Here is a 14,535-nt window from a genome sequence, read left to right as displayed (position 1 = left end):
AATGCAGGTATAAAAACCAGGAAAACACACTTGTGATATTAGGTCTCATATGACAATATTGATATATTGCTCATAGGGTTGGGGAGTAATGGATTATATGTCACAGGATTACATTATCATGATACCAAAAACTGTAACTGGAACAGTTGATCAGATGACTGGATTGTAGATTACTAGCAGGTTACAATTTGAGAAAAAAAACTAAAAAGAGCATGTACTGTTCTGTAGGCTAATACTCAAAGAGTGAATCTATACGCCTACTGCCTGAATCTTCTTTACGGTACGTCCACACAGCAGATTTGAAAAAAATCATGAAAATCTTGGAGCTGGGCGTGTCTGAGAGCTTGGGGACTTTTTGCGAGCAACGCAACCAACAACCAATCACATGAATCTCCCTCCCCCGTCATACAAAGCAAAAAACCCCGGGGATTTTATGCGAGCAATATATATATAAACTCCCCAAACAGGCGAAAACCTACCAGTTTCACCCACTGTCTCTGCCACCTCCCTCCATGCATGGTTCTTCCGGTTTGTATCCCGCTAAATAGTTCTGGTCGTAAAGAACCGGGTGATTTGCTACCGTAATTTCTTGTTTGGAATATGAGGAAATGAACTGCGGTCTGGCTCTCCCAGTTTGCACGCGGTTGGATTGGCTAGCGCTTGTACTGTCAAATTTGCATAAACGGGATTTGATTGGCTGACGCTTCCAGCTCAGCTTCAAAAGTTGAACATTGCTCAACTTTTGAATCCTGAAAATCCTGAAAATCTTCGCTTTGCTTCCCCACAATGCAGTTCGGCGAAAAGCGAGGCAAAGTGACGTCACACCCATTCAAAGTCAATGGGCAGAGAAGCGTTGGAAGATTTTTTTTAAGCTGCTGTGTGAACGTACCGTTATGGTTTTCAGTTTCTTTGCTTAATTTGTTCTGTTTTTAATTCAGTAGGTGAACCTATATGTTCATAAATTAGTGTGTGTGACTAAAACAGAGCATTTTCTGTCAGTTCAGATTTTATTTCTGCTTTTTTAAACTGTAGTATGTGCTCATGTGTTTCAGTGTTGGTGTAGGCTGCTGCCTGAATATGCTGAATGAAAGGCAGCTTTTCTATCAATAAAATCCTTTTTTATCCTAAATATATTTCATACTCAGATAAGGATACTGATTACACTATTTTACAGGTAAAATTGTGTAACTGCATACAGAAAATATACCAAAAAACATAGGAGGACCAGCTCTCCCATTTGAAACAGGAAATTACCACCATCCCAACTCCCTTGAAATGCACACTTTAAAAATACCTTCCTAACAAGATTGGTTGTAATGTGAGCCATCTAGTTTAGAGTGTGTGTGTGTGTGTGTGTGTGTGTGTGTGTGTGTGTGTGTGTGTGTGTGTGTGTGTGTGTGTGTGTGTGTGTGTGTGATAAGGTTGGTTAATGTGCCACAGTCTAATTTGAATTGCTGAGCACACAAAGAAACATGCGGTTACTTCACACTCTCCGCCTTCAAATCCAAACTTTGGCTCTGAGATCATCCAGAAAGGCAACTTTTGCCAACACAATTATAGTTTAGTAGCCTCCTACTAGGCGACACACCGGTCCGCAACCAGCATGGAGGCAGAGGCTCCGTTTCTCTTTCCCTCTGTGTCAGCAGATGAAGATATCTGGTAAATGGCGGTTCAGATTAAACGCGAGTAAGTGGTACGAGAGCGCTTCAGAAAAACATTGCGGGGTGAGAGAACAAATTACGGCGCTGCTCTCACTGGAGGGGAAGGCCAGGTTGAGGGGAAGGCCTGATCACAATGCAAACATATCTGACCCTCATTACCTGCCTGAACTACGCGTGCATTCTAATGAACTTTTGATTTATGCCAGTGTGCATGAATCATCTCAATATTGGATTCAGTCAAGGCACACACTCGAACACAGACATCAACAGATTGCCATCGCTTCCAGTGATGTAAGGTCATGACCCGACGATACGTGGTGGTATCACTGGTATACAATATATGCTAGGAATACGGATTGATAGCAGGATGCTAAAAATAATACCTATATTTCACCGTGAAAACCACAACCGCTGCACTCTGTGAGGAATAAATCAAATTTCTTACAAATACCTTGTTTGAAAAGATTACCTTTATCAATTCACTTGTTTATTACAGTTCATGCATATTTATTTATTTTTTGGACCTGTTTTTGGTTAGGTGCATGAAATAAGGTCTGTGATTTACACAAGCTTAAGATACTTTCCTGTTTGCTTTACGACAGGGGTGTCAAACTCAAGGCCCGGGGGCCAAATCCGGCCTGTAACTTCATTTTCTGTAGCCCACAAGAGCTTTCAAAGAATATAATATATTTATTATACGGTTAAATGCCGATTTACAGAAGCACGTTGCCCATAAACTACATGTCCCACAATGTATCTCAAATTTGGCGTTTAAAAAAAAAAAATCAGAATTTGACTGTTTTTTTTTCTTCAAATATGCCTTTTTTCTCATAATTTGACTTTTTCTCAAAACGTTACTTTGTTTTCCAGAATTTGGCTTTTCTTTTTAAATCATTTTGTGACATTCTCACCAAATAGACTTGCAATTATTTGCCATAGACTTCTGCTTTCAGACGTTAATTATGAAGTTATTACCCTATCCGATAATAATCCAATGCAGAGGCAATAATGTAATATAATATATCATTTTATATATATTAAATATTTATATGGCATTAAAGTTACAACCGGCCCTTTGGGTGCAACCATATTTCCAATGTGGCCCGCGATGAAATTGAGTTTGACACCCCTGCTTTACGAGATAAAATGTCAGTAAATACCCCACTGGTGAAAATGGCTTCAATGTTACATTACATTTAATTGTAATGTGTATAAATTAGATAACTAAACTTCATCACACCAAACATTAGCCACCTTTAGCTGAGCGATGTTGTGACTTTGTAGTTCGTTTATAGCCTAAAGTTGTCAATTTACTTCAGAAGATTGTCCTTTGTTTCAATCATTATTGAGGTAGTGTTAATGTGCGGAGGATAACCTTGCGATCAAAACATGTCATTATTCTAAACGTTTGTTAGCATCAGAGCTTGGTTCCTTTGATATTCGGAATGTATTGCTTTTTGTCGAGGGAGCTTATAGCCGCTTTCACAACAAGTACTTTGCGGTACTTGGTCCCCCCCGAACTCTTTAGTCCCTGGAACTGTCCTGTAGATCGCGTTCACACCGGAATAAGTCCCTGGGGGAGGATTATGTAAATGAAGCCCCTGACGTCACTTCTTCTTCTTCTGCTTTGGGTTTACTGGCAGGCCGCAAACAACTTCACTGCGTATACTGCCACCCGAAGTCTCCGGACGGAAGTCCCTGGAGTTGGGGACTGGCTTCAGTAGAAGCTGCTGGGTAGCGTCTTCCGAGTAAATCGCCAGAAGCACTGACACCTCCTAATCACTCCACCACTGCCAGTTAGTCTCTCTACGTTGGTGCGCTGGGCTAATGCTAAAACGAGCAAATAAAATGGCGGCTTCACAAAACTTTTTGGAGTTTTACAGGGCGTGGTTTGGAAATTGCTCAGCCAATCAGAAATTGATAGTGTGGCCGACACACCCACGAACCATTTCCTCCCCAGGAAAGTACCACCTCTCTAGCAGGAACTATCTGGGGTTCGAAAAGGTTTGCACAAACTAGGTTCTAGTTCCAGATCTGCAAAAAGCAGTTAAAGGTGGTACAAATACTGCATGACCTGTCAGCACCAGCTCAGATGAGAGGTCAGCCTGTCTCCCATGAAGACTGACATTTCAATTCAATCGAGCTGTCTTTGAGTAAACTAGCCAAAGCATCCAAAACCAAAGGCTTGACATTTGGATTCTCACGCTTGATATTTTCTTCGAATGGAAGTTACCGTCGTAGTCCTTGAAGTTCTTACTACAATAAAGACTTAGAATTTAACAAAGACATCTGAATTAAACTTAGTAGAACTTTTGAATACAAATGAGATATTATCCAAACATTCTTTCATAATGTTCAAGGATCGGCACGTACTAGGACTAGAAACAGCTCACAGGAAAATAAATGGTATATACAGTGGGGCAAAAAAGTATTTAGTCAGCCACCAATTGTGCAAGTTCTCCCACTTAAAAAGATGAGAGGCTTGTAATGTTCATTCTAGGCACACTTCAACTATGAAAGACAGAATGGGGGGAAAGAATCCAGGAAATCACATTGTAGGATTTTTAATGAATGAATTGGTAAATTCCTCTGTAAAATAAGTATTTGGTCACCTACAAACAAACAAGATTTCTGGCTCTCACAGACCTGTAACTTCTTCTTTAAGAGCCTCCTCTGTCCTCCACTCGTTAACTGTATTAATGGCACTTGTTTGAACTCGTTATCAGTATAAAAGACACCTGTCCACAACCTCAAAGAGTCACACTCCGAACTCCACTATGGCCAAGACCAAAGAGCTGTCAAAGGACACCAGAAACAAAATTGTAGACCTGCACCAGGCTGGGAAGACTGAATCTGCAATAGATAAGCAGCTTGGTGTGAAGAAATAAACTGTGGGAGCAATTATTAGAAAATGGAAGACATACAAGACCACGAATAATCTCCCTCGATCTGGGGCTCCACGCAAGATCTCACCCCGTGGGGTCAAAATGATCACAACAACGGTGAGCAAAAATCCCACAACCACACGGGGGGACCTAGTCAATGACCTGCAGAGAGCTGGGACCAAAGTAACAAAGGCTACCATCAGTAACACACTATGCCGCCAGGGACTCAAATCCTGCAGTGCCAGACGTGTCCCTCTGCTTAAGCCAGTACATGTCCAGGCCCGTCTGAAGCTTGCTAGAGAGCATTTAGATGATCCAGAAGAGGATTGGGAGAATGTCATATGGTCAGATGAAACCAAAATAGAACTTTTTGGTAAAAACTCAACTAGACGTGTTTGGAGGAGAAAGAATGCTGAGTTGCATCCAAAGAGCACCATACCTACTGTGAAACATGGGGGTGGAAACATCATGCTTTGGGGCTGTTTTTCTGCAAAGGGACCAGGACGAGTGATCCGTGTAAAGGAAAGAATAAATGGGGCCATGTATCGTGAGATTTTGAGTGACAACCTCCTTCCATCAGCAAGGGCATTGAAGATGAAACGTGGCTGGGTCTTTCAGCACGACAATGATCCCAAACACATCGTCTGGGCAACGAAGGAGTGGCTTCGTGAGAATCATTTCAAGGTCCTCGAGTGGCCTAGCCAGTCTCCAGATCTCAACCGCATAGAAAATCTTTGGAGGGAGTTGAAAGTCTGTGTTGCCCAGCGACAGCCCCAAAACATCACTGCTCTCGAGGAGATCTGCATGAAAGAATGGGCCAAAATACCAGCAACAGTGTGTGAAAACCTTGTGAAGACTTACAGAAAACGTTTGACCTCTGTTATTGCCAACAAAGGGTATATAACAAAGTATTACGATGAACTTTTGTTATTGACCAAATACTTATTTTCCACCATAATTTACAAATAAATTCCTTAAAAATCAGACAATGTGATTTTGTTTTCTCATTTTGTCTCTCATAGTTGAGGTATACCTAGGATGAAAGTTACAGGCCTCTCATATTTTTAAGTGGGAGAACTTGCACAATTGGTGGCTGACTAAATACCTTTTTCCCCCCCACTGTATATATATAATGGAATGCTTTCAAAAGGGGCCTCCCTCCCCCTGAAGAAAACAGGAGTCAACCCTTATGAAATCTCTTTTATGTCCCAGCTCTACACCAACTCGTTGACACCATTCTGAATACATCACAATATTAATAGCAACCACTTAGTGAACATTCCCAGCCACCACCGACCGTTAGTCACCTGTGTGATTCCAAGGAGCAGCCATATTCCAAATCAACCCTTAAAATCTCTGCCCTGTGAACCGGATCTCAAATGGGGAGAAGCCCTATAACACGTTCTAACCCCCTCTTATCTAGACCATTATTAATCTAATCCATTTTATCATAGGGTCTAAGCTTCTAAGGAGTTGATTTGGGACAGGGTATGCACCCTATGGTGATTGGATGTTAAAAAGGCCAACATACAGAGCAGGTAGACATTTTATTTAAAATTAATTTAAAATAAAAAATATTTTATTGGTGCATCCCTACACCAGAATTATGTTTGCTCACATCAGAGTCCAGAGTTGGGTTTAGCGCTGGTTTAGAGCAGAGTCTCCCTGCGAGGACTGATCATGGTAGCCTTGCATGGGTCCAGGGGGGCTTGGGGTTCCCTGCCTTTGACATAAATGGGCTGCTGAGCTGGGAACCTAGGCTGGAACCCTACGGAGGGGAGGTGTCTGGACACAAGCTGGCTAGACTTTGGGCGGGAGTTTGGGACAGCTGGAATGGAAGCGGAGGTTGGGCATACTGAAGAAGACTGTCGGGAAGGGGAGCGGCCTGACTGAGCTTGTGCTGGTTGGGATAATTGAGCATGGAGAATGGACCTGGATTCTCTGGTACTCGGGTCAAACTTGGGACTTTGGCTGCTCTCAGGGGCAGCGTTACGGACGGGGCTATGTGCTGGGCTGCAGGGGGTACGGATACAGACGGGGACCCTGGCTCTGACGGCAGGGTGGTCCAGGGAGTTAGAGCGCTGCACCACTGCACTGCTCTTGGCAGAATCGCTCAAACTGAACGTGGAGGTAGAGCGACACATCTAGAGCACATGACAGAAGGGAGAAACATGGAGCAGGCATTTACACATGAGACATGCAGAGAATATACATGCTACAATTAAAAGAGAAAGGATATTCTTGAAATAAAAGACAGAAATGACTACTTTAAAAAAAGGAATAAGAGGCAAAGGAGAGAAAGATGAATTAAAGTTTTATGTTTGAGCAAAGCAGGGGGGGGGGGGGGGGGAAATGTAATTATGGAAATACATCTTGATGGGCCAATAATATATTTTCAAAAAGGAAAATGCAAAACCTGCCCTACCCTGTTAAATTGTTAACCTGTTAGGCCCCAAGCCAGTTTTTTAGGTTTCAGGCTTCAAAATGACATTCCCAGAACAAATGACCATATCTTCCCTTCTAAAAGGGTTAAATTAATTAAAAAAAATCTCAAAGTAATGATAAACCTGTGAGTTGGATGTAGAAAAGTCAGAATCAATATAGATGCTTTTTTATTTTAAAGAAAATTCAGATTGAACATGGTAAAAAACTGTAAATGATAGTCTCCGTCCAAAAGATATTTTGTACTTATAGTGAAAACTAACCTTGGATGATGGGTTAGTAGACTAAAAGCTTTAGGAATCCAAAGTACAACATATAATAAGTACCCTGTATCAAGAATGATGCAAAACAAGTGATATTTGACCTTTTTAAGACAGATTTAGCAAAAAAAAACCTCTTCTGGGGCCATTTGGGTGGATTTTCCATATCTCTGGCCCCCCTTGTTTGATTTTGACATGTGACATCTCTTTCTGACCGTTAGAGCCAATAGAATCCAAGGGAAATCGTCCCGCACACACATGTTTAAAAAAAAAAGGTGGCGTCTCTGCGCATGCTAGCTTGCAGCAGAGGGGAGAAATATCCTGCAAGCAATATCAAGCAACGGAAAGCTGTTTTATTGCTTATGGATTATCACAACATTTCAAAGGTGACACAGACAAATTGGATTAATTTATGGATTAACTACAGCATCGTTTTTATCGTTTTAATGCCATTGAAGACCAGTTTAGACCAGACAAAGACGAAGGTAAGCCATGTTAGCGTTGTGGGCTACCTAGCGCCACTTGTTTTGATGTACGTTTTTGTTGATAACGTCGCAAGTTTGTATCTTTCAGTATTGAGGTGGGCACCGTTAGATTCTGTGTCTCCTTGCGATCATAAACGATGTGTTGGATGTGCACCTAGGATAAGTAATAAGGGAGCTAGGAGTGATTATCGATGCAGTAGTAGTTTAGCATTTTTCGCTCAGGGGTCATTTAGATGTTTCTTATGAGACTTGTGTTTTGTTTTGGTAAAAATGGTTTGTATCGTCAGTTAGCTGAGATTATTCCCGTTAATCTGGTAGAACACATTAATAGGTTCTTAAATATTAAGATACCCCTGTGTTGTGAAAAAGAAAGAAAAAGTACCCGCCGGCGGGGACCTTGGGGTTTAGCAGGTTAAACACAGACTTTAAAGAAAGTTCTAAAACGTAAACCCTTAGGGTTTTTGGTTGGATGCAGTATTTATAGCTGTCACTCAACTACTCAACTACTCTGTTTGTAATGAAGGAAGTGCTAGAGGGGAAAAATAATAAAGAACGCTTCCCGTTTTACTGAAGCTAAATTCAAAGACCAATTTTGACAAATATCAGTTAATTTAGCAACTTATTTAGCTCAAATAGGCCAGAGATTTTGTTGCACGTCTCTGCATTTTATTGGACACCTCTGCCTATCATGTATGATTTTTTTTCGACACAGCAATCATAATATGATGATTAATGTAGCATTCCAAAAATGTTTTGAGTTTTAGAGTTTTGAGCCATGGACCTGGCCACCCCCGATTGTTGCTGGTAATACCCAATAGTTTTTTTTTTTTTTTTTACATACAATAAACTTGCTTGCCAGAATCAATCTTAAATGCATCCTAACTACAAGGCCAAACACACAATGCATTTACATTTGTGCATCATTGAGTAATAAAGGTAATACAAAAGTGGAGGTAGTGTTTTAATGTTGTGAAAATTGCAGAAATGCTTATATTCCTCAACTTTTAACCTGTTAAGCCCGGCAGCCCCCGCTGTGAAACTGTGTCTCAGGTAGGGCTACTCAATTAATCGTATTTTAATCGCAATGACGATTATGGCTTGCAACGATTACGAAAACAACCTAATCTAAATATAATGATTATTTTGTTATTATTAATTGTTTTCTCTTTATTTTTTTGAAAAAGAAATGTGTATTGGTTTTTCAGTTGAGTTATACTTAAAGTTCAGGGTAATCAACTATTAAAAACATACTGTTAAAAAAAATGATGTTTTCAAAGTAAATGGATAATCGTTTTCAATAATCGTGATATCAATCATTGACCCAAATAATCGAGATTATTATTTTTGCCATAATCGAGCATTAATTAAGAGATGACATGAGCAGCCCTACCAGCATTTAAAAAAAAAAAAATGTTTTGGCCACATTTTTATTTGGTCTGAAATTGTAGTTCAACATTTATTTCCTGTTACTTCTGGAGCATGTCGGTGGGCCAGCCCTTAATGTTTAACTGAGTGGAATATGTGTGTTGAATGTGTTTTACCAAAATGTTGGCTATATGTGAAGGAGTTTTCAGGTTGTGACAGTGCACTGCAACATGTTTGTTAATCTTGTGTATTGGTATTTATTATTTTGATATTATTTATTTAAATGTAGATATGAATGTATAATTTATTTTATTTTGTATTGGTTTTTCCGTTGATTACCCTGAACGTATTATTCAACAGTTAAAAAGTTCAAATTATTGTTTGTATTTGTTTTAAAGTACAATAAATGGATGTTTTCAAAGTCAATTAATAATCGCGTTTAATAATCGCAATTACAATTATTGACCCAAACAATCGAGATTATGATTTTTGCCATAATCGAGCAGCCCTAGTCTCAGGGCTTCTTAATATTTAACAACCTATTAATGTGTCATACCCACTTAACGGGAAGAAACTCTAACTGACGATATGAACCATTTGTAGTTAAACAAAACACAACTCTAACGCCAAGCCTCTTAATTAGCACTAAGCGGAAAAATGCTAACGCACTTAGCACAGAACTCAGGGTAGAAATACTTTATTACTTATCGGATCTGGACAAACAATATACCAGCTAGCAAGCTGAGATTCCACAGATTCTAGGGGTATAAGTATCATCGCTGAGAGATCAAAACTCACGGCAGGGGAAGCAAACCCAGACATCACACAACGTAGCTTTACGGGACCAAAATGGAAAATAAGTCTTATCGTTGCTGTTTTCTGATCAAAAGTTGTGTTCAATGGCATTAAAACGCATAGAACGCTGCTGAAGGTTAATCCAATGTCTCTGTGCCACTTTGAAATGATTACTGATAATCCATCATTCCATTTTTGTCAAAAACTGAGATTTCATATTAGCTGTTATTAGCACTATTAGAGCTACAACCCAGCTTCCGGTTTTGGGCCTTCTGGCTACGCATCACTCATCCACCAATGGGTAATGTTTAGATCAGGGGTGCCCACACTTTTTTGGCTGGTGAGCTACTTTTGAAATGAACAGCTCACCGAGGTCTACCAACCAAAAATAAAATCCCAAATTGCAAGGGTTGCTGAATAACACGTTTTACTTATACATGGAACAACTAGGCTGCAACAAACGATTAATTTGATAATCGATTAATCTATCGATTAATTAAACGATTAATCGACTATTCTGACTATTACGCCTTGCACAATTTCTCAAACGCTCTTATTTAGCAATCAACTTTTAGATTTAGCTTCAGGTTGTTTTAGGCATGTGGAAACTAACAATGAAGACGATAAAGATGAATACTTGATTCAAAAATACATATATTATTAAATTAACTAAACAAATTGTGAAAAAAATGTGAACAAAATTAACATTGCTTTTTATTAATTAAATAAATAATATTTCACATCAAAAGAAACAACAATGTTTTAACAAATCGTATTAAATAATCTGATGACAGAACTGTAAACAGAATAGCTGAAACTTTAACAAAATAAAGAGTAACTCTGTTACCTCTCTAATCATTAACCCATGTTTGTATAATGTAGTTAACTCCATGTGTTGCTGCTAGCATAACACCTGACGTGGAAACATTACTCGTGGATGGGGCTACAGAGCTACTAGAAAGACAGTCGAACCCGGTGCATTCATCCATCTGAATGTGGTGCACTTTTTCTAAATGTTTAGACAAATTGCTCGTGTTACCGCCCTTACATGCTAAACACTCTTGGCAAGGAGCATTGTCCACCTCAAGACAGGTAACATTTAACCACATCTTGGAGCGCTTCTCTCCGCCATCTCCTCCGTGTGTTGCTGCATGTAGCAGCTGCGTGTGTGTAAACTGCCCCGCCCCCCTCGCACACAGACGTGGGAGAAAGATCTCGTCTCGATTGGAAAGATCGAAAATACACCGACCATAGACGCATTTGTTTGTCTTTTTGCATGTTAGAAACGAGTTGCAAGAACACAAGATAATGTTTTTGTAGCAATAATACATGACCTTTCTCTTTCTCAACTCCTTACTCGGAGGGAAGTCGCTGTCATATGCCTTGTGAACACTCCGATTATGCCTCTCCACGTTACCTTTCTTTGGCAGAGCGACGCTTGCTTTACAAATAAGACAAATAACCTTTGAATGTGACATCACAAACAAATATTTTTCCTCCCATTCTGGGTGGAAGTGGTATATTTTTAGCTTCTTGCTCGGTCCCGCACTCATTTTGTTGTTTGTCTCTTGTTTGCCTCTTAATTTGAGTTTTCCCGGCACTTGACTGATTTTGTATCGCTTTGCATTTTGGGTTAACAGACTGGAAAGCGATAGCGCTTTTTCTTTCAATCAAGTAACCTCCTGATTTAAGTGGCAGGGAGGCCACGGGAGGAGGGATCGAAACCTGTTTTGTCTATTTTAATGGAGCTGGATTTTATTTTATTTTTATGAATGACTCGCGATCTACCAGCATTGCCCCCGCGGTCGACGTACTGGGCACCTCTGGTTTAGATGGATTTTAGGAACTTCCCCTCGATTCTATTGGCTCTAATGGTTCAAAAGTGGAGTCAATCATCAAAATCGACCGAGTGGAAAATGCACTCAAATGACCCCAGAAGTGGTTTATTTCTTCTAAATCTCTCTGAAAAGGTCGAATGTCACTTGTTTTGCATCAATCTTGATACAGGGTACTTATTATATGTTATAGTTTGGATTCCTAAAGCTTTTAGTCTACCATCCCATCATTCAAGGGTGGTTTTCACTAAGTAATGTATTTTTTTTTGGACGGACACTATCATTTACATTTTTTTTTACTATGTTCAATCTGAATTTACTTTACAATACAAAAATTCTATATTGATTCTGACTTTTCCACATTCAACTCACATGTTTATCATTGCTTTGAGAAAAAATATTATTAATTTACCCCTTTTAGAAGTTGTAGTCATTTGTTCTGGGAATGTCATTTTCGAGCCTTAACAGGTTAACCTAAAGTATTTAGAAAAGTATGAAAAAGATGTTAATTGCTAAAATAACAAATAAATAACAGTCCTGAAATGCTTAAGCGCACAAGCCTTTTTCCTTCTTTTTATTAAGCCGGATCAAAACAACCAAGAGTCACTAAAAGCTGGTTCATCATTGATTGACCGAGTGATCAATCGCCTGGTTTCTCAGCAAAGATAGAAAGAGTAGAAATTAAGTTAGGAACAGAGATACTGAAAGACGATTCTAATAATTGTGTTATGATGTTGATCATAAAATAAAAAGGAAATTAAAGAATACTTTCAATCACTATGAACTTGGACATGAGAGAGCATCGTGTCTTATCGTGCTGTAACAGAAATACTTACAGCCAGAGTGGCGCTGCTGCCGATGCGGTTTTCACAACTCAGCCTTTTCTCATCAGGAGTGTTGTTGGCCATGAACGCTCTCTGGATCACACGCTTGGGGGTCTTAGTGAAGGAAAACGCCCTCGTCACCTAGAACACAGATACACACAGAATCTTAGCAATGCGTATTGTATTTAAATATTGGACGGCTTAGTTGAATACTGGAATCTGATGGTTAATTTGTCCATTTAGATCAGGGGTCGGCAACCTTTTTGATATGAAGTGCCATTTAAAAAAAAAAAAAGTTTATCAGCGTGCCAACGATCGAGAATTATCAACGGGGGGGGGGTGTTGAGGAGCTTGACGCTCGTCACCTATCAACAGGAGGGCGGGGGAGCCTCGCTGCGGGGAAGCAGTGTGTGGACCTGTCAGCGCAACTTACATGATGCCGAATTTAACAAACACATTTAAATAATTGGTTTAAACACCATAATAATAATAAGGACGATCGTCCGTTCTGTGATTCTCCAGAGCACACATGTTATGATATTAGGGTCATGCAGAGTGAGATGAGATCGCTGTCCCTTTAAGAGAGAGAGAGAGAGAGAGAGAGAGAGAGAGAGAGAGAGAGAGAGAGAGAGAGAGAGAGAGAGAGAGAGAGAGAGAGAGAGAGAGAGAGAGCGAGAGAGAGAGAGAGAGAGAGAGAGAGAGAGAGAGAGAGGGGTGTGGCTTGTGCATGTGTGGATGGTAGAGCGAGAGTGAGGGAACGTGTGTATGTTTCTGGAAGTGAAACGAGGCAGCAGAAAAACTGAGGTCTATGATGTATTTTGTGAAACAGAAGAACAACTAAATAAATGCAACGGCCTCCCAAGAAGAGCTCGCCTCTCTCCAGTCATTTAAGCTAAAGTGGGTTATTGAACCTGAAGCTTGTTGCTTCTGCCCTCCTCGACTACGGTCTGGGAGCCGACAGGAAAGTTCAACACACAGATGGCCAGTCCGCCCCTTTGTAGCATATTATTTCAATGAGAGATGAGCAGATCGCCACTGGGCTTTCAACTAAATACACAGCCACGCAAAAACTGCGGCATTTGTACAGCTCCTTATGGGTACTGCAATTAGTGAATTGCATTCCTCCGTGGTGAAACGATCAGCACTGCACTACGGAGGAAAGCGGCAGAAAGTCACCTGGAGATAAGGAGAGCGGGGCTGCGTTACGTGCATGGCTTCCTTCTGCAGGTAACGGGGAGACACGCTCTGGCAGCGGTCTCGTTCAGGATCCGAAAATACAATTTAAATATTTTTGCACACTTATTCCACTTATTCCTAGTGTGCCACAGGTTACGGTGCCGCGTGCCAGCGGTTGCCGGCCCCTTATTTAGATCAATTAACCATCAGTTGTGGCCAAAACTGGGATACTTTTTGAATATTCATTTTTTTATATTTGTGAAGAACACAAAACGTTGTATTTATGCTGGCTAAACCGTCCTAAGCAAGGTGAAGAAAAAGGGAAGAACAAGAATACAGTGAAAGAAAAGTCAACGGGTTACAAGACATATAGAGCTGGACGCCAGAGAAATCAGCAGAAGACAAACCGGAAGCAAACATTAAATGAAACATCAGAAGACAGACAGGAAGTAAACACCGAAGGAAACAGCAGAGGAAGACAGACAGGAAGTGAACGCTAAAGGGAACAGCAGAAGAAGACAAACAGGACTTAAACACTAAAGCGAACAAAAGAAGACAACAGACAGGAAGTGAACACCAAAGGGAACAGCAGAAGAAGACAGACAGGAAGTATACACCAAAGGGAACATGGGCCGTTTCTCAATGTCGAGCATACCTGCTGCAGAGCCACTATTTCAAGTATACTACGTCATCGAGTGGCGCCGACTGCTAGGCATTTAACATGCATTTAAACAGTCCTTCGGCGCCACTCAATGACATAGTATACTTGAAGTAGTGGCTCTGCAGCAGGTTTACTCGACATTGAGA

At 40.4% G+C, this 14,535-nt stretch overlaps 1 protein-coding gene across 1 annotated transcript in view; it reads right to left on the bottom strand.

The window, feature by feature from the left end:
* Window positions 1-14,535, bottom strand: part of ect2 (epithelial cell transforming 2) — an 83,014-nt gene that overhangs the window by 1,841 nt on the left and 66,638 nt on the right. Inside the window, 2 exon segments of the mRNA XM_079693571.1 lie at window positions 6,165-6,690; window positions 12,565-12,693. Coding sequence (XP_079549697.1) covers window positions 6,196-6,690; window positions 12,565-12,693 — 624 coding nt within the window. The 3' untranslated portion in view covers window positions 6,165-6,195.

The sequence above is a fragment of the Notothenia rossii genome (genome assembly GCF_949606895.1).
Source record: "Notothenia rossii genome assembly, chromosome: 1".
Classification (NCBI taxonomy): Eukaryota; Metazoa; Chordata; class Actinopteri; order Perciformes; family Nototheniidae; genus Notothenia; species Notothenia rossii.
Note: the sequence above shows the minus strand (reverse complement) of the source record. Positions and strands in the feature narration are given on the sequence as shown.